General features: G+C 50.2%; 1 protein-coding gene across 7 annotated transcripts; it reads right to left on the bottom strand.

The window, feature by feature from the left end:
* Positions 1 to 73: 73 nt before the first annotated feature.
* WDR13 (WD repeat domain 13) lies at positions 74 to 23089 on the bottom strand. Of its 7 annotated transcripts, none has more exons than XM_059157639.1 (12): positions 22934 to 23089; positions 22506 to 22585; positions 21586 to 21826; positions 20659 to 20768; positions 20418 to 20548; positions 19562 to 19869; positions 18490 to 18670; positions 18252 to 18393; positions 16771 to 16889; positions 16264 to 16444; positions 1536 to 1593; positions 74 to 1222 (listed from the first exon to the last, which is right to left on the bottom strand). In XM_059157639.1, exons 2-12 carry the CDS (start codon positions 22544 to 22546, stop codon positions 1202 to 1204), a joined length of 1533 nt encoding a protein of 510 aa, XP_059013622.1. In that variant the 5' UTR covers positions 22547 to 22585; positions 22934 to 23089; the 3' UTR covers positions 74 to 1201. The 7 variants fall into 7 exon arrangements, with proteins under 7 accessions (XP_059013622.1, XP_059013625.1, XP_059013624.1 ...); XM_059157642.1 differs by having other exon boundaries at positions 21586 to 22202; positions 22934 to 23063; XM_059157641.1 differs by lacking the exon at positions 22934 to 23089 and having other exon boundaries at positions 21586 to 22202; positions 22506 to 22813.
* Between the last annotated feature and the right edge of the window lie 1607 nt (positions 23090 to 24696).

Below are 24696 nucleotides of genomic sequence, written 5' to 3'. Positions count from 1 at the left end.
CTGGGGTTCCCTGGCAACCTCAGGTTCTCCCTACCGAGTGATCCATGTGTCAGCATGTATTATTAGTACTTCATTCTTTTAAAAAAATATATTTTATTTATTTATTTGACAGAGATCACAGATAGGCAGAGAGACAGGCATAGAGAGAGAGGGGGAAGCAGGCTCCCTGCTGAACAGAGAGCCCGATGTGGGGCTTGATCCCAGGACCCTGAGATCATGACCTGAGCCGAAGGCAGAGGTTTAACCCACTGAGCCACCCAAGCACCCGCATTATTACTTCATTCTTATTTACGGCTGAATACTATTCCACCACAGGGACAGACCACCTCTCGCTTATTCACTCATTAGTTGAAGTGTCTCCTTAAATTCTGTACTCTAGGGGCGCCTGGCCGGCTCAGTTGGTGAAGCTTGTGATGCTGATCTCAGAGTTGTGAGTTCGAACTCCACGATGGGTGTAGAGATTACTTAAAAACAAAATCTCAAAAAAATAAGAATAAAAAAATAATTCTGCACTCCAGACATGTTGTTTGTCTCATCCTAGCCCTGGGAGGTGATTGTTGGAAGCAGTGATATCTAAAACCCTCCAATCCTTAGCTCAGGGATCCCAGCTCCTAACATCTCATGGCCCTGCCTTATTCACTAAGCTGGTTAAGAACTCTGCTGCATCTTCAAGCATGTCTTTGGAAAGCAACCTCTGTACAAAAATGTAAACAAACACTTATCCAGATTAGCTGGAAGGAAAACAAGAATAAACTCTTTGCAAGCTTTAATTATAACTTAAATATAGTCTCTTAATGCAGTTTCATATTTCTAAATATATCCAACAACTCACAGTGAATAACAACTATTCAATAGCTCTTTGGTGGTGGGGGCTAAGAATGATACAACAGTTTTTAGCACAACATTTATATAAATGGTAACAGTTGACAAACTTATTTTTTAATTTTATTTAAAGATCTTACTTATTGGAGAGAGAGAGAGAGAGAGAGAGAGGATGAAAGGGGAGAGGGTCAGAGGGAGAAGCAGACTCCCTGCTGCGCAGGGAGCCCAACGTGGGATTTGATGCCAGAACCCTGAGATCATGCCCTGAGCTGAAGGTGGTGGCGTAACCAGCTGAGCCACCCAGGCGCCCAATAGTTAACAGACATACACATGAAGATCTTTCCTTGTGAGAAGGGCCAATATATTCCTCCTGTTTCCTCTACTTCATCCCACCTGTGAACTGGAGACGTAATTTACAGAGTGTTAATCGAACATTTTTAACCAATAACATTTGTCCCAGCTACCTTTTGCTGTGGAACAACTCACCCCCCGCCAACACTTAGTGACTTAAAACGACAACAATTTATTATCATCCACATTTTCCAAGGCCTGGAGTCCAGGACTGTCTTAGCTGGGTGGTTCCCCCTCCAGCTCTCTCTGGAGGTTTCAGCCAGAATGGCGGCTCGGGGTCTCACTGAAAGGCTCGTTTGCCCAGGGGGATCTGCTTTCAAGTTTATTCCCTTGACTGTTGGCGGGTATCCTCAGTTCCTTACCACGGGCCTCTCCATACGGATTCTTGATATGTCCTTGCAATAAGGTGTCTGTCTTCCCCTAGAGCAGGTGACAAGGGGGAGAAAGAGAGAGAGTGAGCACAATAGAGCCTGCGGGAACAACGGATGCCTTTTATGAGCTACTGTTAGAAGCTACACGCTGTCACCGAACCAAAGTCTGTTCATGAGAAATGAGACACTGAGTCTGGCCCACTCTCCAGGGAAGGGGGATTAAGTAATGTCACTTGAGTGAAGGAATATTAAAGAATTCCTGCATGCGTTCCAAAACTACCTCTCTAATAGAGAACACGTTAACGTTAATAGTTTCCTAAAGCAGGATGATATGGAGTTTTTGTATTTGACATGTAAATTTGACATGCCTCCCAGGCAGGGCAAGGAGGACCCCTGCTCTGGTCCCTGAGCCGCAGGGTGCCCCCTGCTTTGAATGCCTTCCTCAAAGTGGTCTAAAACCCCCTCTGGTGGCTGGGACTGGCCGGAGCCAGGAGCACCATTTGAATGAGGCGGCCCAGGTCTGGACCAGGACCCGTGCGGACCCTGATCTCCATTTCTCTTTATTGGAGATGCTCTTCCCCTTGACCTTAGGTATGGGGGCAGACAGATGCCCTGATTGAACTTTGGTTCTTTTTTTTTTAAGACTTTATTTTTTCATTTGAGAGGGGGGGGGGTACAAGCAGGGGTGGGGTGGAGGGAGAGGGAGAAACCGACTCCCCACAGAGCTGGGAACCTGAAGCACAGCTCGATCTCAGGACCCTGGGGATCATGACCTGAGCGGAAGGCAGCCACTTCACCAACTGAACCATCCAGGCGCCCGAGGAATGGACATTCTTGGTACAAACAGGACTACGCTTCTCATTGCCATGGGCCCCTTGCCTCTCTGCCCCACCAGTGGTGGGAGTGTGGAAGGCAGGGGTCCAACTGTAGATTTCATTCTAGGAATGCAGTGATTATTGTTTAAAGAATTCAAGAGAAGACATGGTTAGAAGATGTGTGTTTTTATATTTTTGCCATAAAATTCCAAACAGTAAATGTAACATGACCAGAAAATGCAGGACTGTCTACGTTTTCCTGCGTACTGGACAGAAGACTTGCTTTTGCGGTCCCTGTTGACAAAGCACGGGGACCCCTCCTGTAGGAGTCGTCTCTGGAAGCCAGTATTTATGGGCAGCCCAGTGGATAATGCAATGTCACGAGGAGGATGTGACCAGTGTTAAATAAACGGTGTAGGGACCTGACGAGGTAAAAATATCTAGGTTTTTCCAGTACAGACAAGTTCTAAAGAGCCGTGGTACTGTGTGATAATAGGAAACACAGATTGGTCTCTGCTCCTTGTTCCCGACACAGAGCCCCTGAAACCTTTGTAATTTCCTAAGTGATAAGAGCACTAGGAACACCTTTTATCCCATTGAGGTGACTCTGGGGGGGCTCCTGGATGGTTCCAGAGTGGAGGCTGGTCACCAGAAAGGCCAAAGCATCATCAGAAGCTTTTCCAACGGGGCACTTGGGTGGCTCAGTGGGTTAAAGTCTCTGCCTTAAGGTTATGGTCATGATCTCAGGGTCCTGGGATCGAGCCCCCGCATCTGGCTCTCTGCTCAGCAGGGAGCCTGCTTCCCCATCTCTCTCTCTGCCTGCTTCTCTGCCTACTTGTGATCTCTCTCTCTCTCTGTCAAATAAATAAATAATTTTTTTTTTTTAAAAGAAGCTTTTCCAGCCTCATCTCTCCTGTTCTCTAGAGAGGGGAGAGGGGCTGGAAATGGAGTTAATGACGGACCATGCGCGTGTGAGGAAGCCTCCATCAAAATCCCAATAGCATGGGGTTCAGAGGGATTCCAAGTTGGTGAACACAGCCACACCGAGAGGGTGATGCACCCCAAATCCCCAGGAAATTCTAGAAGCTCCTTTGCTTGGGACCCTCCCAGACAGGCTTCCATGTATCTCTTCATCTGGCTGTTTATCTGTATCCTTTATCGTGTTCTGTAATAAACTGGTAAATGTTAAGTCAGTGTTCCCCTGAGTTCTGTGAACTGCTCTAGCAAGTTAATAAAAAACCGAGGAAGGTGTGGTGGGAACCTCTGAGTTAGAGCCAAATCTGACTGCAATTGTGGGTAATCGGGAGACCTGCCACTTGTGACTGGCATCTCAAGTTATTGTAGGGAGGATGGTCTTGTGGGATTGAGCCCTTAGCCTGGGGAAGTGAGCCAGAATTGAGTTAAATCGTAGGACACCCAGCTGGGGTCACAGAGGACTGCCTGGTGTGGGGAAGAGAACCCTCCAACGCCTGCTGTCTGCAACGTTGTGAGTACTCTAGGTGAGTCATAAAAATGACATTTGCGGAAAGCAAATGCAGAAAGAGGTGAAAAACTGGCTTCTTCTCTACATAGAAGTGAAAAACTGGTTGCTTTTCCTTTTTAGGCACATTTGGCAGTAAAGGACATGAGGAGTTTGTTCCTGCACCAGAACAGGAAGACGTAGAGCCTGGACACTGAGGGTTTTTCAGGTGCTTTGGGCGGACAAGAAACAAATACCTAAGTGCCTCTTCCCTACTTTGTTCTAAATCTTCCTCAATAAATCACACTTCCGCATATGGACCCATGACTTTATAATGCATTTCTTCTTCCCATTGTACAGACAGATCCTGCAAACACATATTTGTCTGGGGTCTCACATACCTTAGGGGCAATGTGGCAGGCAGTTTCAAAGATGGTCCCCAAAGATCCCAGCTTCCTGGTGTTCCTGCCTTTGTGTGATTCCCCCCTCCCCCAACCCCGTCCCCGTGAGTGTGGCCTGAATTACCTGACTGGTTTCTAACAAAGAGAAAATGGCAGAAATGATGGGATAGCATCGCTGCCGTTAGTTTATAAAAAAAGACTGCAGCAGTTAGGTGAACGCTCTCCCTTGGTTGTTTGCTTGCTTTCTCTCTCTCTCCCGTTCCCTCCTCCAAATCGAGCCCAGCGAATATGTCAAGAAGTCCAGGCTCTCCTATTGGAAAAGCTACATGAGAAAGAGAGTTCTGGAGGAAGGGAGGGTGCGGGGGAGAGAAACGAGGTACACCCCGGGCCAGCAGCTAACATCCACGCCAGCCAGTCACACAAGAGGCGCCTCTCAGAAATGAACCCCCCGCCCCAGACCCGGTCAAGTCTTCAGTTTTTCCTCATCTTCCATTAAATGGAGGAGGACTAGCTTGTTTGATCCGTGAACCTGTCTCCATTTAGGAAAAAAACAAACCCAACTAAAACAAAATGCCTACTTGTATTACACCAACCATCGATAATCAGAGAAAGCGTGATTATTTTTATGAAATCAAACCATTAAGCGAGTCTCATTTGCCCAAGATTTACCTTCGTTGGGGAATTTTGATTTGTACTAGTGCATCTCTATCTCTACAGACCGATCAGAACAGAGGTCCTTCGATTTAAAGGACATCGCAGAATAATTTTTTTTTCCTCCTTCTAGTAACCCGAGGGTTTCCTGTGGTTGGGTAATTGGGTAGTGCCTGTCTTTTTTACTCAGCTGAGCCTGGGGATGGAATGTGACCATCAGTGATTTCTCCCATTGACTAAGCACCTGAAGATGGACCTAGGGTTGTCAAGATCTAATAGGATCCTTCCACATGGTACCTGTGGCCTCATATTCACCACAAGGGACAACAATCAAGGCTGCAAAAGTATCCGTCCTTGGGCCCAGCGCTGGGAAAACGGGTAGACCATGTGTCCACTTCCTCGATTTCCCTCCATTACCTGCTAAACCTAATTTAGATGCCTATTCCATTTTTTAATGTCTGGTGTGAACACTGCTGTGCTTGTCCCAGCCCTGTGAAGGAGTTGGCAAGGATCCTGTTGGCTGTCTTCTGTTCCTTTAGCTAAAGGCTTGTTCTCTGTTATGTGGACTACAGAAATTCGTGACTGTTGTGTTTTCAACTGAGCATGCCCCTGATGTATAAAAAGGGTCCTTTTAGTGTGTTTACTGCTTTTTCCCTCGATTTTATCTTGAATGTATATCGCAACTACTTTTTTCTCATTTTTGTATTTATCACTGAAAAAATCTTTCTGAATCAATAAGATTTAGATCTTATTTAACTTTTTAAATTTCTTAAAAGATTTTATTTATTTATGTGTCGGGGGGAGAGAGAATGAGCACAAGCAGAGGGAGCAGCAGAGGAAGAGGGAGAAGCAGTTCTCTGCTGAGCCAGGAGCCCGATGTGGGACTCGATCCCAGGACCCTGGGATCATGACCTGAGCAGAAGGCAGACACTTAACTGACTGAGCCACCCACGTGCCCCCCCCCCAAATTTTAAACTTTTTAGAAGAAGCAAATATGCCTAACGGGGGCTTGAGCTCACGACCCCAAGATCAAGAGTTGCACGTTCCACCAGCTGAGCTGGCCAGGTGCCCTGTTTTCAGCACTTTTCATGCTTCCTTGGTATTTCCTTAGTGGTCTACTTTTTGTTATAGAATCGTTTTTTTCAAGTGATTTAGAAGTTCTATCTCCTGTTTTTTTTTTTTTTTTTTTTTAAGGATTTTATTTATTTATTTGACAGAGGGAGAGAGATCACAAATAGGCAGAGAGGCAGGTTGGGAGGGGGGAGCAGGCTCCCTGCTTAGCAGAGAGCTTGATGTGGGGCTCGATCCCAGGACCCTGAGACCATGACCTGAGTTGAAGGCAGAGGCTTTAACCCACTGAGCCACCCAGGCGTCCCTCTATCTCCTGTTTTTAATTTAGCTTACAAGTACCTGTAAGTGTTTATAAAAACTTATTGGAATCTACGTTTATCTAATTATCAGCAGCAGAAATGAAAGGCTATTTGTCTATTCATTCCTTCTCTCCTTTGTCAGTGGAGTGTGAAACTCCTGGGGTCACACAGGAGTCTGGACACTCTGAGAGTCCCCTGGACTGGGGTGTCGGCCCACTTGAGATAACAGAGGCTGGGATGTGGACTCCCACTGAGTCCTGCAGCGTGCAGTCTGGAAACACGGGCGTCAGACAGACTGGGTATACACACACTCCTGGTGTCACACAGACCATACTGTGAGCGTTTCTGGGGTTACATAGACCGGAGTGTTAACACTTTTCAGGTCACAGAAACTGGAATGTGGACACTTCTGGATACATACATATTGGGGGATGGACCTCCCAGGGTCACACAGACCGGAGTGTGGACACCTGTGGGTCACACAGACTGGGTTGTGGAGATTCCCTGGCTCACACCAAGTCAGGAAGGGATCGTGAGGGTGTCTATATCCCAGTCCGTGCCTCCACTAGAGTCCCCATTTATTATTATTGTTTTTTTTAAAGGTTTTATTTATTTGTTTGGGAGAAGGCGAGTGAGAGAGAGAAGTTGCATACGTGCATGAGCAGGGGGAAGGGAGGGGCAGAGGGAGACACAGATTCTCTGCTGAGCAGGGAGCCCAATGTGGGACTCGACACCAGGACCCCAGGATCATGACCTGAACCAAAGGCAGATGCTTAATGACTGAGCCACCCAGGTACCCCAAGTCCCCATTTATTTTTGTGAACACTTAAGCCCACATCGTAACCTCTTGCCCCATTATATCTGGCCGTAGGCTGTATTTCACCAGTAGTGACCACTCTGAAGTCCTTATAAGTTTAGTAGGTGTTCCTCTTCTCTGCTATATATGAGTTCAGCCCAGAAGGCTACCATTGCCAGGATGTTTACCATGAGCTGGGTTTGAAATCTCACCAAAAGGGCACAGATGTTGAAAGACTTAATTTAGTGACAGTCCAAGTTTAAGGTCAGAAAACGGGGCATGGATGATGGACTAGTTAACATGTGTCAGGGTCAGCGCTCTAAAACAACAGAGTCTTGATGGCGAAGTTACTAACAAAAGCCCTTGTCTGAGCTCAGGCCAAGGGAGCATTAATAATAGTCCTAGCCTTACCAGTGAAAGGCAACACCACCAGAGGGGAATTGACAGTGCACAAATTAACAGGGACGTGGTTCAAAGTCAGGTAAGAGGGAGCATTGATGGTAGAAGAGTGAGTACACAGGGTTCAATAACAGATCAGAAGGTCACTGATGGTGGGATAAAGAGACCCAGGTTTGAGGTCAAGGTAGGAGGGGCCGGGATTTTTAATTAGTTTGCAATTAATCAACAGTTCGAACAGAACAGTTTGAGTATTGAGGCTGTGAGATATTGATGTTAGAACAGTTGGCAAATGCTTGAACTCTGACTAGAGAAACATTCAGGGTGTAATGCTTAACAGAAGCCCTGTTTTAGGGTCAGGCCAGAGAGATAGGGATGGGAACAATTGAATACATCTATGGGTTTGAGTTTAGTCCAAAGGGGAATAGATTCTAAAATATTTAGCAGCAGCCTGGGTGGCTCAGTCATTAAGTGTCTGCCTTTGGCTTGGTTCATGATCCTGGGGTACTGGGATTGAGCCCCACATCGGGCTCCCTGCTCAGTGGGGAGTCTGCTTCTCCCTCTCCCTCTGCCTGCCGCTCCCCTTGCTTGTGCTCTCCTACTCTCTGTCAAATGAATAAATAAAATCTTTTTAAAAATTTTAAAAAAGGAAAATATTTAGCAGAGCCTGGGGTTGGAGTTCAGGTTCAAAGGGCACTGGTGTTGGAAGAGAACTGTACAAGCTCAATGACAGACCCGCAGGGAATCGGTAACACAGTAGTTACCAGAGGATCAGGTCTGAGGTCTAACCAGAGGGGAGTTGAGGGTGGTAAATTGAGCGAAGGACTGAGTTCAGGGCGAGGTCTGGAATGAAGGGATTTGGGCATCATTAAATAGCTGTGTTGGATAATTTTAGACTAGTAGATATTTGAATATAGAAGAGTAAATGAGTCCTGGTTGAGAATCAGACAGACAACAGAACAAGGACAGTGGGAGAGCTTTGATTAGGGACCAGGATGACATTGAAGATAGAACGACAATAAAAGAGATCCCGGCATGAGGCACCTGGATGGCTCAGTGGGTTAAGCCTCTGCCTTCAGCTCAGGTCAGGATCTCAGGGTCCTGGGATTGAGCCCTGCATCGGGCCTTCTGCTCAGCAGGGAGCCTGCTTCCCTCTCTCTCTCTGTCTACTTGTGATCTCTCTGTCAAATAAATAAATAAAATCTTTTTAAAAAGAGAGAGATAGATAAATCCTGGCTTGAGAACATATGAGGAGGACATTGATGTCGTAGTGGTTAGCAACGGACCAGGTCTGAGGTCAGACCAGTGGACCATTGTGGCTTAAGGGTTAAAATGGCCTACATTCCAAGTCAGTTGAGCAAGGACTGCAGGTTGAATAGTTAAAAGGAAGTGCAGGGGCCACCAGTGTGGCGTTTTTGGATGAAGAGTTAACAGAGATCTGGGTTTGAGATTGGAGGGGTCTTTTGGGTAGAATATGAAAGGAAAGCTCAGGTTCAAGGTCATGCAAGAGGAGCAGTGATGGTAGGATATTTAATAGAGACCCTTGTTTTGAAGGTAGACCAGAAAGGGCACTAATGATAGAATCGTTAAGAGAGAAGGTGACACCAGAGAGGTGGGACCTTGGAATAGTTTGAAACCAGATTGGGCAGCCTTGATGTTGAGGGTTGATGACGATGGAACAGTTTATATATAGAGGTCTGTGTTTGAGGTCAGGGCAGATGGGCACCAGTAATGGAACAGCTACTAAAAGCTCTGGGGTTTAGTTGGTTGAGAAGCCTGTCATGTTGGATTAGTTGAGAGACACCCATGTGAGAATTTATATATTTTTTAATTTTTTTAAAAAAGATTGTATTTATTGGGCGCCTGGGTGGCTCAGTGGGTTAAACCTCTGCCTTTGGCTCAGGTCGTGATTTTGGGGTCCTGGGATCGAGTCCCACATTGGGCTCTCTACTCAGCGGGGAGCCTGCTTCCTCCTCTCTCTCTCTGCCTGCCTCTCTGCCTATTTGTGATCTGTCAAATAAATAAATAAATAAATAAATAATAAATAATAAATAAATTCTTTTAAAAAAAGATTTTATTTATTTATTTGACAGAGAGAGAGAACAAGTAGACAGAGAGGCAGGCAGAAAGAGAGGGAAGCAGGCTCCCCGTTGATCAGAGAGCCCGATCCCAGGACCCTGGGATTATGACCTGAGCTGAAGGCAGAGGCTTTAACCCACTGAGCCACCCAGGCACCCCCCATGTGAGAATTTAAATCAAAGGAGGTCTTGGGTCACCTGAATGGCCTAGTGGGCTCAGTCAGTACAGCATGCAACTCTTGATCTCAGGGTTCTAAGTTCGAGTCCCATGTTGGGTATAAAGATTACATTAAAAAAATAAAATCTTTGGACACCTGGGGGCCTCAGTTGGTTAAGTATCCTGAGGTCATGATCCCACAGTCCTGGGACTGAGCTCCACATCAGGCTCTTTGCTCAGTGGGGAGCCTGCCTCTCCCTGTGCCTGCCACTCCTCCTGGGTTCTCTCTCTCTCTGACAAATAAGTAAAATATTTAAAAAAATAAAAAAAAATCTTAAAAAAGGAGGTCTTGATGGAGTAGAAGCTAACAGAGTCTGGATTTTTTAAAAAGATTTTAATTTTTATTTGTCGGGTGGGGAGAGGTAGGCAGAGGGAGAAGCAGAATCCCCACTGAGCAGGGAGCCCGATGTGGGACTTGATCCTGGGACCGTGAGATCATGATCTGAGGTGAAGGCAGACTCTTAACCCACTGAGCCATGCAGGGATCCCCAGAGTCTGGATCTGAGGTCGGACCAGAGATGCCTTGATGGTTCTAGAGTTCCAAAAGGCCCAGTTAGAGCAAAAAGCCAGTGATGGTGGGTATTAATTAGAGGCCCAGATTCAGTTGGACCAAAGAGTAGTCAGCAGAATTTCCATTCCAAATAAGACTAGAGGGATATTGATGTTGGAATAGTTGAAAAAAGCTCAGGTTCAATGTCACAGAAGAAGGGAAGTGATAGAATAGTTAACAGACATGATTTCTGAGGTCTGCCTAGAGGGCAACTGATGCTACAAGTGTTACCAGTGTCCTAGGTTCAAGGTAAGATCGAAGGAGCAATTATAGGAAAATAGTAATTAGAGGCCAGGGTTTGAGGTAAGATCATAGGGGTACAGAGTGGTACAGTTTCTTGAAGTCAAGTGAGAGGAGCAGTGAGTGTGGGAAAGCCCATGGAGGCTTAGGTTTCAGACCTGAGGTGCAGTGATATTCAGTTAACTGAAGCCTGGATTCAAGGACAAAGAATTATTATTATTATTTTTAAAGACCTTATTTATTTATTTGACAGAGAGACAGATCACAAGTAGACAGAGAGGCAGGCAGAGAGAGGGGAGAAGCAGGCTCCGTGCTGAGCAGAGAGCCCGATGTGGGGCTCAATCCCAGGACTCTGGGATCATGACCCGAGCTGAAGGCAGAGGCTTTAACCCACTGAGCCACCCAGGCGCCCTGGACAAAGAATTATTGATGGTGGAATTATAAATAGAGTCTCAGAGTTCAGACCTCTGTAGCACTGATGGGGGAAGAGTTAAAAAGACTCAAGTTCAAAGGAAAACCAGGGATGCTTGGGTGACTGAGTTGATTAAGTGTCTGCCTTTGGCTCAGGTTGTGATCCCAGGGTCCTAGGATTGAGCCCTCTCTGGGCTCTCTGCTCAGCGGGCAGCCTGCTTCTCCCCCTGCCTGTGCTCTCTCTGACAAATAAATAAATAAAATCTTTAAAAAAAAAAAACAACCTAAAAAACAGAGGCCCAGGACCGATGGTGGCAAAGTTATAAGTGTCTGCGTTTGGGGTCCTACCAGAGAGGCACTGGTGAAGGAAACATTAAGAGATGCCCAGATTTGAGGTTAGACAAGAGACAGTGACAGTAGACCAGTTAGTTACAGAGGACTGGCCTGACGTTTGGACCACACAGGCATCAATGGTAAAATAACTGGGGCACCTGGGTAGTTCAGTTGGTTAAACATCTGCCTTCGGTTCAGGTCATGATCCCGGGGTCCTGGGATCGAGCCTCGCATCAGGCTCCTTGCTTAGCTGGGAGTCTGCTTCTCCTTCTCTCTGTCCCCTCTGCATGCCCTGCTTCTGTATGCTGTCAAATGAATAAATAAAATCTTTAAAATAAATAGACAGGGACGCCTGGGTGGCTCAGTTGGTTAGACGACTGCCTTCGGCTCAGGTCATGATCCTGGAGTCCTGGGATCGAGTCCCACATCGGGCTCCCAGCTCCACGGGGAGTCTGCTTCTCTCTCTGACCTTCTCCTCGTTCATGCTCTCTCTCACTTTCTCTCTCTCAAGTAAATAAATAAAATCTTAAAAAATAAAAAATAAAAAATAAATAAATAAAATAAATAGACAAATAATGGCAAAATAATTAATGGAGGCCCAGATTCAACGTCAGGACTGAGGGTCCTCATGGTTGGAATGCTTGCTGAAGCAAAGGGGCACTGATCACAAATGAACAGAATCTGAAATTCAAAGTCAGATCAGAAGACAAGAGCTGGTGGGACATTTACAGAGGCCCTGGTTTGAGATTTGGCCAGAGGCCCTGGTTTGAGATTTGGCCAGCGGGACATTGATGAGGTAGTAATTAACAGGGGCTCTGCTTCAAGCTCAGACTACCAAGGCTATCGTGAAATAAACACATGGGTTCAAAGTCAAAGACTAGAATGGCATTGATGGTGGAATGGTTAAGAGTTCCAGATCTGATGTCACACTGGAGGCACAGTGATGATGAACAAGTTAACAGAGGCCTAAATTTGACAAATGAGATGATTTTTTTGGGGGCGCCCAGGTGGCTCAGTGGGTTAAGCCGCTGCCTTCGGCTCAGGTCCTGATTTCAGGGTCCTGGGATCGAGTCCCGCATCGGGCTCTCTGCTCAGCAGGGAACCTGATTCCCTCTCTCTCTTTCTGCCTGCCTCTCTGTCTCCTGTGATCTCTGTCAAAATAAATAAATAAAAATCTTAAAAAAAAAAAATGGGGCGTCTGGGTGGCTCAGTGGGTAAAGCCTCTGTCTTCGGCTCAGGTCATGATCCCAGGGTCCTGGGATCGAGCCCCGCATTGGGCTCTCTGCTCAGCAGGGAGCCTGCTTCCCTTCCTCTCTCTCTGCCTGCCTCTCTGCCTACTTGTGATCTCTCTCTGTCAAATACATAAATAAAATCTTTAAAAAAAGATGATTTTTTTAAGTTATTTGCTCATTACTTATTTCCTTGTAGGTTGTAAGTCAAGAAAAGTTATCACAAAAATGATTTTAGGGGCACCTGGGTGGCTCAATGGGATAAGACGCTGCCTTCGGCTCAGGTCATGATCTCGGGGTCCCGGGATTGGGCCTCTGTGATCTACTTGTGATCTCTCTCTGTCAAATAAATAAATAAAATCTTTTTTAAAAAAAAAAAGATTTTAAAGTAGAATGTCAGGGGCGCCTGGGTGGCTCAGTGGGTTGAAGCCTCTGCCTTCGGCCCGGGTCATGATCCCAGTGTCCTGGGATCGAGCCCCACATCGGACTCTTTGCTTAGCAGGGAGCCTGCTTCCTCCTCTCTCTCTGCCTGCCTCTCTACCTACTTGTAATCTCTGTCTGTCAAATAAATAAATAAAATCTTTAAAAAAAATAATAAAGTAGAATGTCAGGGGCGCCTGGGTGGCTCAGTTGGTTAAGCATTTGCCTTCGGCTCGGGTCATGATCCCAGTGTCCTGGTATCGAGTCCCACATTGAGCTCCCTGCTCATTGGAGAGCCTGTTTCTCCCTCTCCCTCGGCCTGCTGCTCTGCCTACTTGTGTTCTCTATCTCTGTGTCCAAAAAAAAAAAAAAAAAAGGTAGAATGTCAGGATGAGGTGCCTGGGTGACTCAGTTTGTTAAGCGACTGCCTTCAGCTCAGGTCATGATCTCAGGGTCCTGGGATCAAGCCCCGCATCACACTCCCTGCTCAGTGGGGAGCCTGCTTCTCCCTCTCCCTCTGCTGTTCTGCCTGCTTGTGCTCTCTTGCTCTCTCTGTCAAATAAATAAATACAATCTCTAAAAACTAGTAAGTAAATAAAGTAGAACGTCAGTCATATGTGACTTCTGATCTCAGGGTCGTGAGTTCAAGCCCTACATTGGTCACAAGGGTTTAAAGAATAAAAATAAAATAAATAAAATAAAGCAGAATGTCAACTCTGCCACCTCAAAGCTTCACAGGAAAGAAACCCCCCAAATCATGTATAACAATATCCGTGATTAGCCATCTTGAATTCTGATTCAATAAATAACATGAAGAATGTGAAGAAAGTAAGAAGGTGCTTGGGCGCCTGGGTGGCTCAGTTGGTTAAGCAACTGCCTTCGGCTCAGGTCATGATCTTGGAGTCCCGGGATTGAGTCCTGCATCAGGCTCCCAACTCCATGGGGAGTCTGCTTCTCCCTCTGACCTCAGCTCTTATGCTCTCTCTCACACTCTCCCTCTCAAATAAATAGATCTTAAAAAAAAAATAGAAGAAGGTGCTAGAGAAAAATGAGGTTTCCCCAAGTGATCTTGGCCGTCCACTGACCTTGGTTGAAATGGAGTGCCTTTTTGGTGTTGCACAGTGTGCAGAAAGAGTTAACACAGCAGGCCTGAACTTCTCTCCTGGGAAAGGCCTGCTTCAAGGATGGCCTTTGGCTGGCACCTGGAAACTTTAGTGTCTTTCAATAGGGTTCTCACCACTCTCTAAATGATGAGTGACTCACTGTGCCTCAACTGTTCATACGCACACTCTGGTTTATGCTGAACACCTGCTTTTCTTCTAGGACAGTCTGGAGTTGGGTATGTGCCAGGCAGGGACCCCCCCGTGTGACCACCCCCCAGAAGCAACCCTGGGCACTCAACCTCTAAGAATGAGTTTCTCTGGTTGTCAGGTAGGGGGGAATTAAGCACATCCTGAGTCCACTGGGAGAGGACCCTTGTGAGCTCATGCCTGGTGTGCCCTGGAGTTCACCCCGGGGCACCATTTCCCTTTGCCAATTGTGCTCTGTGTCTTTTTACGGGAAGAAATAAAAGGTGTGTATGCAACCATAGGCTGGGACCAAGAGTTCTCCCAGCAGATCTTGAGTCTGGGTGGTCTGGGGGACCTCTGACGCCTACAGACGCATGAACTGCGTCATGAACATTCAGCTCACTGATGTCCCTACCTCCTCACCATTTACCATAAGGTCAAGGTGGAAGCACCACGTAGAAATGCTTCCGCCTGCAAGTTAACCACACTGTTATTAACGGTGGCTTCAACAAACCAGGGACTTCTTCCCCTCCAACAAGACTGCTAGTGTTAGTTCAGTAGCTCGATAATGTTGGGTGGGGTTGCAGTGCCTGTGGCTCTGTGGATGGACCCTGAGGTCTCAAGACTGTAGGCGCAGCTCCTACTGATGCATCTAGATATGGCAGCCTATGCAGCCGGAGGGAAGGGAGCAGCTGGAGCAAGAAGCCTCCTCGGCATCTCTGGCAACTTTGACATTTCCTGGTGACTGAGGTCATTGACAAGGCCTTTTGGTTCTTTTGCCCCCTGTTAAGATCCTAAGCTTTCTCTCCTCACTTGGAGGTCTCCTCAAACATGAACATCACTTTACAGACTCTGAGCTGTTCTGGGCCTTGAATTTGGGCCTGGGGCGGGCATGGAAGGAACTACGGGTGGTCTGGGGTTCCTCTGGGGATGGAAAGAGAATCCCCATTCCCTCTCCCCATCAGCAGGAACCACCAGCTCAGGCTTAGGGTCCATGGCTGCTTCTGCATGGGGTTTGTACTCCGCGTCCTCAACTCATCTGGTCCCTGTTTGTGGGGAAGAGCCTTGGGGAGGGGGAAGGGGAGCTGGAAGGCCTTACCCTCCTGAGGAGCCAGTAGAGCCCTGCAGACTAACATCATGAAATTCCTGTGGTAGAAGCCAATATTCCCCACCTCAGCTCCCCCACTTGCGTCCCCATCACTGCTCACCTCAACTCCTGTGGGGCTTTGTGACTAGTCCCCCTGCTTCTACCCCTGTACCCCCCCTCCAAGTCTGTTCTTTTCATAGTACCTGGAGGGGTCCTCTTCCAACCAAATGGGATCACGTCCCTCCTCCGCTCATTCGGGTGACTCACCTCTCACTCAGAAAAAGCCCAAGTCCTCACTGTGGCCACAGAGCTCTCCAGGATCAGGCCTGTCTGACTTCATCTCCTACCATACTCTGGTCCAGCCACACCTGCCTCTTCAGTGAGCCTTCTGGCACACTCCAGCCTCAGTGCCTTTGCACTCACTGCCTTTCCTCTCTCCCCCACCCCACAGCTCTCTCTCACTTCATTCGGGTCTGTTTCAATTTCACTACCAGGAATATCGTTGTCTCTCATCACAGCACCAAAAACAGTACAATCTTCCGCTCCTTTGCCCTTATGTCCTGCCCTCCCAGCACAGGCCATGATATATTTTTGCCTACCAACCACCTGCCATTGAATACGAGCCCCACGAAGGCAGGCACTTCTGTCCGTTGAGGTCACAGCTCTACCGCCCCTCAGTGCCTAGAAAGGCTCTGGTGCCCAGCAGGTGCTCAATCATTTCTGTCCAATGCCAGACTGAGCCAAACACTTACAGGGGGGCCTGTGACAGGGAGGCATTCAATGACCGGTTGCTAAGTGAGGAAATTGATGCCTGAAGGTGCGAGCAAGGGAGCAAACCCTGTGCCAGCTCGGGTGCTAGAGCCACCCCCCACCCCAGCAGACCTGGGAGCCAGCCACAGGCACAACCACAGGAACTTTATTTACAAACACAAGGCTGGAGTGGGAGATGGGTGGGCAGGTGACCCGGCAGGACCTACTTCTGCTCCCGCCTCCAGACGATGACCATGCCGCTGGCGTCACTGGAAGCCAGCAGACTCTCATCACAGTTGAAGCTCACGTCCAGCACGGGGGCGCTGTGGCCCTGAAGCTTGTTGACGGCAGCCTTGGCGGCCCGCTCCACATCGAAGAAGTGCACACACATGTCCTCACTGCCGGTCACTGCCCAGGGTAGGGGGAGGGGGGGTGTTGGGAGTTGGTGGCAGAGGCAGCAGGGTGCCCTGGGAGGGACAGTCCCTGGACCTGGGTCACCTGGCTGTTTTAGTCCCATGTCCAGAGTGTGAGGTCTCTGAGCTGTTGGGGGTTGGAGGGGGTAGACTATGTCTCATGTTGTGAGGTTCCTGGACTCTTGGGGGTCTTTGTTCAACACGGGAGGCTGCTGGGGTGAGAGCTCTCAAGGCCCATAAAGTCCGGGCACCAGAGGGCCGTGGTGTCCATCCCTGCCCCGCTCTAAGCCACCCAGACACCCCGAACTCTGCGGGACTTACCCACGCAGGCCCCCTGGCGGAAGGACATGAGGGGGCAGAAGATGCTGCGCACAGGGTGCGAGCTCTGCTCAATGGGGAAGCTTCTCTTCAGCTGCAGCGTCCCCTCGTTGTCCACCACCCTGAGGGAAGGATGGCAGTGGGTCAGGGCGTCGCCTCAGCTCTGGCCGACAGTGAACGGGGGGTGAGGGGGTGGGGGGCAATGGTTTGTGTCCCCACCCCCAGGCCCGAGTTCTTTCCAAGGCTCACGAGGTCTGGTTTTGAGGCGACTGCGTAAACCTATCAAGCAGGGCTGGCACGTGCGTTCTTGAGGGTCTGGAAGCTACCTGGGAAGCTACCTGGCAGTGGAAATGGGGAGTCTAGGCAGCGCGGTTCGCTGGTTTCTCTTTCTAAGAGACCTTGGTGGTTAAGATGGGCACAAGGAGGGGACAGGGCCGATCAAACTGGACACCCCCCGTGCCGCGGGAAACGAAGGGGCCATTCCAAAGAATGGATGAGCCAAAGGCACTGCAGAGTTCCAGAAGCATCCTCTGGTGAGGAGTGCAAGATGTGGGAGAGGATGGAGGAGGAGCGGGCTTCCATGAAAAGACCCTCCCTCTGAAAAGTGGGGAATGGGGGCACACACACGCCTCAGATTACAAGGGGAGAACAAAACAGGAAGGTGCACACAGAGTCATTGGCCGAGGTGGCAGAAGAGGGAGGAAGGAAGGGAGAGGATGGGGGGGAAGAGCCCTGCATTTGGGAGTATGCCTGAATTAAGAATTACACATACGACTATGTGCATGTGTGAATTTCTTTTTTTTTTTAAAAAAAAGCAGAAAAACAAAAGAGTACAAAAGGAAACATCTTGCGGGCGGTGCCCTTCAGGCCTGGCTGGACATTGCTGGGGGAGCTTTTCAGTACACCAACGCGTCCAGTTCCGCCGCAGGGCTTCTGAAATCACTGGCCTGGAGTGGGGCCTGGCCATGATTCTGTGAAGCCCTCCAGGTCATTCTGGCGTGCAGCCCAGGCTGAGAACTGCGTTTGGGTAATGTGTCACAGGTGAGCGGGGATAGTAAATTCCTCCACTCAAAAACACCAAAAAGGAAAAAGAGCAAAAAAAGGGAAGGAACGGAGGGAGGGAAAGAGGAAGGAAGAAAAGGCCACTGCTCTGAGAGGGCTCTAGTCTATTTTATGCCTCAGGTGGCTCATCTGTGAAATGGGCACGATCACAGGCCCCTCCTCACAGCATTATTCTGAGGATTAAGTGGAGTGCTAGGTATGAGGCGTTCCCCAGGGCCTGGTGGCAGCCCTCGCTCCATCAGCACCAGCTACTTCTGCCACTGACAGCCCACTGACAGCCGGCATCATCATCAGGAGACCTGACTTCCCTGCTCACTCAAATTAACCTGATGGAGGAGACAGGCTCTCAGGCCCTAGCCACGCCAGTCCGATGGTGGCAGCAGGCCCCGCCTCTCCTGGCGGCCTGGAAGGGGAGTACCCACCTGTAGAGCAGCAGCTTGTTGAGGCAAGCGTTGATGAGCAGCGAGGGGTCCCGGGCCTCGCGGCTGACCCAGGAGCGCGCGGAGATGCTGGTCACGGGGCTCCCCTCATGCACCACCAGTCGCTTGGCTTTGGTCAGCTTCCCTGGAACGACAGCGGGAGAGGGGGCACAAGTAAGAGGCTGTGTGCTGGGATGGCGGCAGCCCGAATACCCCAGATGCAGGCCTGGGGCTGGCCTACCTGTGGCCATGTCGAAGAGGAAGGAGAAAACACTGCCACGGTCATCGCCTGCCCAGAGCAGCCGGCCAGGGGCATCGAAGGACAGAGCGAGGACCCGGCCTGTCAGCTTGCTGGAGCCCCCCTTCACTTTCTTGCCCGTGGAGATGTTCATGACGTGCACGTTGTGCTTGGCATTCCCCACCTGCGGGGGAGACCAAGCACGCCACACACTGCACTCAGCCCGTCCCTCCTTGGGTCTGACCACGACAGAGCTGCTGTCGATGGAACTGGCTGGTTCCTACTGGAATCTAACCCTGGGGCGGCTGCAGCGGGGAGACTGGGAGGTGACCGAGGTCTGTGATCCTTCAGAGCCAGAGCCAGCCCCTCTGGCTCTGAAGTAGCTGGTGCTGACGGAGCGAGGGCTGCCACCAGGCCCTGGGGAATGCCTCATACCTAGCACTCTAACCATCTTGCCATCTAACCAGGATGGGCAGCTGCCCCTTAGCATGCCCCCCAACCCTGTGAATGGCAAACCACAGGGCCATCCCAGGCTGGTAAGGACAGCCAGTCTGCCTCCTGACTGGTCCTCACCAGAGACTTGACCACACTGGGGCCAGAGCTGCAGCTGAAGGAACCCCAGAATGCAACAGGCTCACTCAGCAGGTCCCCTCTCTGCCACTCGGGGCCTGGCCAGATTTTCACTTCCTTTCCCCGCCCTTTGACTCTCAGTCCTGGGGTCAGACCGCAGTGGAGCTGTGCCACTGGGAGGAGCCGACTAGCCATCCTGCCCCCCAACCAGTGGCCCCCGTGGCTGGAGAATAGCAGCCCTGCTGTTGATGGGACCGAAGGGGTACCAGAGCCGGGACTCTGGCTCCTGACTGGTCCCCCCTGGTGTCTGTCACAGCAAGCCAACCCAATGTCAAGCACAGCGGCCCAGTTCTGACCTATTTCCCTCTGAGTCTGACCGCATGGACAACTGTGATGAGGGACTGGAGGGGAACCCCCCTCCCCCCCACACCCATACTGACTCCCCGGGACGGCTCTCCAGGCCCGGCTGCCCCACCCTTGATGAGCGGGCACCCTGAAGCCTGACCACTGTAAGGTTGTTGTTGACCGGCTGGAAGGTGCAGCAGAGCAGTTCGGCGCCGTCGGGATCAGGAATCTCCCGGATGCAGCGGCCGTCCTCAGAGGCCCAGATGCGCATGGTAGCGTCAAGTGAGGTGGACACGAGGATGTCGTTGGAGAGGGACCAGGCGAAGTCGGAGACACCACGGGTGTGGCCCCGCAGCACGCGGAGCACTGTGGGTGGGGCGGGCACCAGCTGGCACAGGGAGATGCTGCCGTCCAGGGAGCAGCAGGCCAAGCGGTGCCGGTCGTCATTGGCAAAGCGCACCCTTGGGACTGCAATGCCAAGAAGCCACTGGTGGGACACGGCACACTCGCCAGGCGCTTTCATTTATAAAAGGCTCTGCTGTGTGCACTGGGGGCTGGAACCCACTGAGCTGAGCATGGGGGCTTCTGCAAAAGGCTTTCCTTGGCTGAGAATGGGAGTGGGAACCCTAGAAGGCCCTCTGCCAAAAGCTCCCTACACTTTAGCCAGTGTTTTACAGTTACCAACGTCTCGGCGGTTTGCAAAGCCTGCGCTGCCCATTGTGAGGGGATTTCTCTGTAGCCAAGGCTCTAAACTCTTCCAAGCAACTCATGACCCAGAAGCCTTCTGCAAAGTCCTCTTTTGAGCTGCCGGGCCCTTTTACGATAGCCCAAGTACTTGAGATCTTGCGGGCCGCTTTACTTTGCAGAGGGCTTGTGGGCTTGGGGAGAGGTTTAGGGATGGCAACCCCTCCTTCGGAGGTGGGCCGGAGACTCTGAGTTCCAGAAGGGGGTGCACTGAGTAGCTGTCCCAGTTTGGGAAAATGAGTGGTGAGGGGACCCGCTACCTGCTGGCTTACCTGCCTCATCCACGTGCTGGTCGAAAACATGGTACATGCCCGCAAAGGCATAGTTCTCACTCAGTGATGTGTCCCCAGCCATGGCACGACTTGCTTCTGCTGCTGATGTGGGTACCACACTGCCAGGGGGCCTGGACCCCAACAGGAGTTGGGGGGGTTAACATGAAGTAGGTGCTAGCATTCAGGCCCTATGGTCCCTCTACCCCTTACAGGCCCCAGCTCATAACTGCCCCTTGCATACCTGTCCTCATAGACGGCACGGTTCATCTGTGCCTGCAGCTGGTAGGAGCCTCGGCTGACGGAACGGCGGTGCCCACGGGCCCCTAGGGCCCGAGGATCATCCTCAAAGTCCTGTAAATGGAAGGTCAGAGTGGGCACATCTTGAAGATGGTCCTCAAGAATGTGTAGGGTCTGGAGTCTTCAAAATATACCCAGAACCAGATCCCTTCTCACCCTACCCACCACCATGACCACTGCCTGTACTACCGGGGTGGCCTCGGTACTAGCTCCCCACTGAGTGGATACTCAATAAATATTCTGTGAGGAAAGAATGGACACTTTCCCCCTGAAAACCACTCAGAGCCAGCTCTTGCTTCATTCCAGCCTCAGCTCAACTGTCACCTCCTCGGAGAGGGCTTTCCTGATCATCCCCATCAGAAGTAGCTCCCCTCTGTTCCCCACAGGAGTCTCATTTTACCTCCAAGCCTGCTTTACTTTTCCATCTTAGGAAGCCATGTTAATTATTGATTTATCTGGCTTCACATATCTCTTGACCCATTTATCTTGTTTATTGTCTATTTATCAATGTGTTCATCTTGTCTGTTGCCCATTTATTGAGTTATCACGTTATCTTTTTCAAAAAAGATTTTATTTATTTATTTGTCAGAGAGAGAGAGAGCACACAAGCAGGCAGAGGCGGAGAGAGAAGCAGGCTCCCCACCGAGCAAGACTCCATCCCAGGACCCTGGGGTCATGACCTGAGCCGAAGGCAGCCGGCTTAACCAACTGAGCTCCCCAGGCATCCCACGTTATTATCTCTTTCTGCCCTTTGCTTCTCCTAAGAGCCTGGCACAGTGTCTTGCACAGAGCAGGTGCCCGACAAGTGTGCTGAGAGAATGCATATGGACAGGGGCGGTGTGCATGGCAGGCAGTGTGGGGAGGAGCTCACCTCCATGCGGTCTAGGGTAGTTCGGCTGCTTCGAACGATGCTGTTGCTATAGGCACGGGCACTGCCTGGCTCGGAGAGGGGCCCGTATCGCTGGCCCAGCAGCTGCCCACGCAGCCTCAGGTACTGCCGACGCAGCGCTGGGGGGTGCCCAGCCTTGGCATTCTCCCGCAGCAGCTGGCTGCGCCGTCGGATGTACTGTGTCCGAAACTGTGGAAACGTTGGTGTGCGGTACGCGTTGTACCTATGATGGCAGGAGGCAGGACGGGCAGCAGGCACAGGATAGAGGGAATCAATCAGCCCAGGGGACAGGGAAAGAGAGTGAGGTGTGTGGCAGCGAGGGGTCAGGAGGACAAGTGATCAGCAGTGGTGATGGGGGTCCCTCTGGTGCTGTGATGAAAGTGGATCTACAGTAATAAAAGGCATGGCGATGAGGTCACTGTGCTGACAATGGAGGCCGTCTGCAGCTTTGCTGGAGTTGGTATGGGGTGACTGAGTCAGTGTAGACAATAGCAGGCGTCAGGGTGACATGGTGATGGGGGGTCAGTGTGGGCAATGGTGAAAATTAGAATGGGAAGGTGATGGGGTCAGATTGGAGAAGTGATGATGGTAAGAGAAGGCTGCGGGGGGGGGGGCAATGGTGGGGAATAGGATGTCACCAGCCTGAGCTCCATCATCCCCTTCCAAAGGCTCTGACAGCACAGCCTCTTTGCGCATGCCCAGATCTGGCTGCGTTTTCCCCGCATGCTCTTTCCGACCCTCTTGTCAGCCCTACACGCCCCCACACCCTGCTACTGCGCATGCTCACCTCCGGCATGCCCACGCAGCCGCATAAAACCAGTTCTCCGCCCAGCCTTACTTATCGCCATTGCGCATGCACCACAGTAACTTCCGCTCCCATGGGCTTCGACCCCACGCCTCACCTCGCATCTACTGCTAAGACCTGCTGCCACACCGCGGCCATTCCCCGGCCTCCTCTTCTGGCGTGTCCGCCCGCGGGAGCCTGCAGGACAAAGGGCCTGGAATGTCAAAGTTTCAAGTGAAGGGATTTAATTCCGCCCCTTCTGTCAGACGATCTTTGCCGTAGACACCAAGTCCCTCGACGCCGGGACGTCGCGAAATACCACCCGGCAGCTAGCATGGTCATCACCCCAGCCCTCCCCTGCTTTGCCCTTCCCGGGCAGTTCCCGGAAGACTCACAACAGCGATTCAGATCTGATCCCGCCCCTCCCCGGTCACCATAGTGACGCCCCTCCTCCTGTCTAGCAATCCTTCTTGACATTCCCCATCCCCCGCCGCCCTCCGCCTTCCCTTCTCAGGTTCAAGAGCAGAGCCGGGGATCAGAGACCACCTCCGGAGCTGCCTCCGGCTCTTGAGGCCCCCGGGGCGGCCCTGAGACCAGTGTCGCCTTTTCCTTCTGTCTCTCGGCTCCCTCTCTCAGGCTCCAGCAAGATGGCCGCCTACTGCCAGGAAGAGCTGCCAAGCCCAGAGCGAATGGATAGGAATCTTTCCCAGGGCGTGGGAGAACCACGCAAGCGCGCTTTGGGACCGTAGCTTCCGGTACTAGATGGAGGCTCCACCCCTTAAGTTCTACCCACCCACCCCCAATCCCTAATGGCACTTTTTGTATACACAAGAATAACGTCCAGGGGCCAGAGAGACGGTCGAGTATGCGAATCACTCCCCCCAAATTAGAAGTACTACTTTCTTTTGAAACCGTGGAATAAACAGCACAATCTTGGCTAAGCAACATTTGAAGCATGGTAGGGAACCCCATCACTACTGCTGATCACTTGTTATACCATCAAAAGTAATCACACACGCAGAGGTTCCTAGGCTGTTCTCCAGTTCTTAAAGTGATTGATGAGCATCCAGACAACCCTGGGATCAGAGTAGTCTGTTCTGTGGTGGGGGTGTGTGTGGGCTGGAGTTGGATGGTCCCAGAAATCTTGGTCTGGGCCTGAGTCTCCAAAGGCAGAAAACATTTAAGTAGGCACAACAGGCTTTGGATCCCAAGAAGTTATCTGAACCATCCTTATTTCAACAGGAAGTTGCAACTCTTAACTGTTTATCTTTTTTTTTTTTTTTAAGTAATCTACATCCAACATGGGGCTCAAACTTACTTCACTGAGATCAGCAGTTGCATGATCTACCAAATGAGCCAGCCAGGCGCCCCTCTATTCATCTTAATGTGGTCAGGATTAAAAGAACTTAAAAAATCGAAATACAAAATCTAGTAGCTTCCCATTGGATCTTAACATCCACTAACTGCCACAATTCTCAAAACTTTTATTTTTCACACTACTTTTTATAACATACAATAATCTGAACAGTTTTTTAAAAATCTTATTTATTTGTCAGAGATCGAGAGGGTGTGCACATACACAGGCAGGGGGATCTGTAGGTGGAGGGAGGAGCAAGCTCCCTGCTAAGCAAGGAGCAGGATGTGGGATCCTATCCCAGGACTCTGGGATCATGACCTGTGCCAAAGGCAGATGCTTAACTGACTGAGCCACCCGGTGTCCCTAATCTGAACAGTTTTAAATCCACTTGAAATGAGGAGACCCAGAGCACCCGGGTGGCTCAGTGGATTAAACCCTCTGCCTTGGGCTCAGGTCATGATCCCAGGGTCCTGGGATGGAGCCCGCATCAGGCTCTCTGCTCATCGGGGAGCCTGCTTCGTTTCCTCTCTCTCTGCCTGCTTCTCTGCCTACTTGTGATCCCCGTCTGTCAAATAAATAAATAAAATCTTAAAAAAAAAAAAAGAAGAAGAAGAAATTAGGAGACACATCCAAAACACGAATTGCACTTTGTGTATTCTAGCAAAAACGGACCACTCTGTTTTGGATCAACAGAGCACCTCCTTTGTCCATGTAACTAAGCTGTGGGTGTCTTTTAAAAATTTTTTTAAAAGGTTGTATTTATTAATTTGACAGAGAGAGAGAGAGAAAGAGTGCATGCACAAGCAGGGGGAGCAGCAGGCATAGGAAGAGGGAGAAGTAGGCTCCCTGCTGAGCAGAGAGCCTGATCCCCAGAATCATGACTCCAGCTGAAAGCAGACATTTAACAGTGAAGGTGCCCCTATGTGTGTCTTTTTAAATACCTTCTATTTGA

Source organism: Mustela lutreola, chromosome X (genome assembly GCF_030435805.1).
Source record: "Mustela lutreola isolate mMusLut2 chromosome X, mMusLut2.pri, whole genome shotgun sequence".
Lineage (NCBI taxonomy): Eukaryota > Metazoa > Chordata > Mammalia > Carnivora > Mustelidae > Mustela > Mustela lutreola.
The sequence above is the reverse complement of the archived record's forward strand: the minus strand, read 5'-3'. Positions and strand labels throughout refer to the sequence as shown.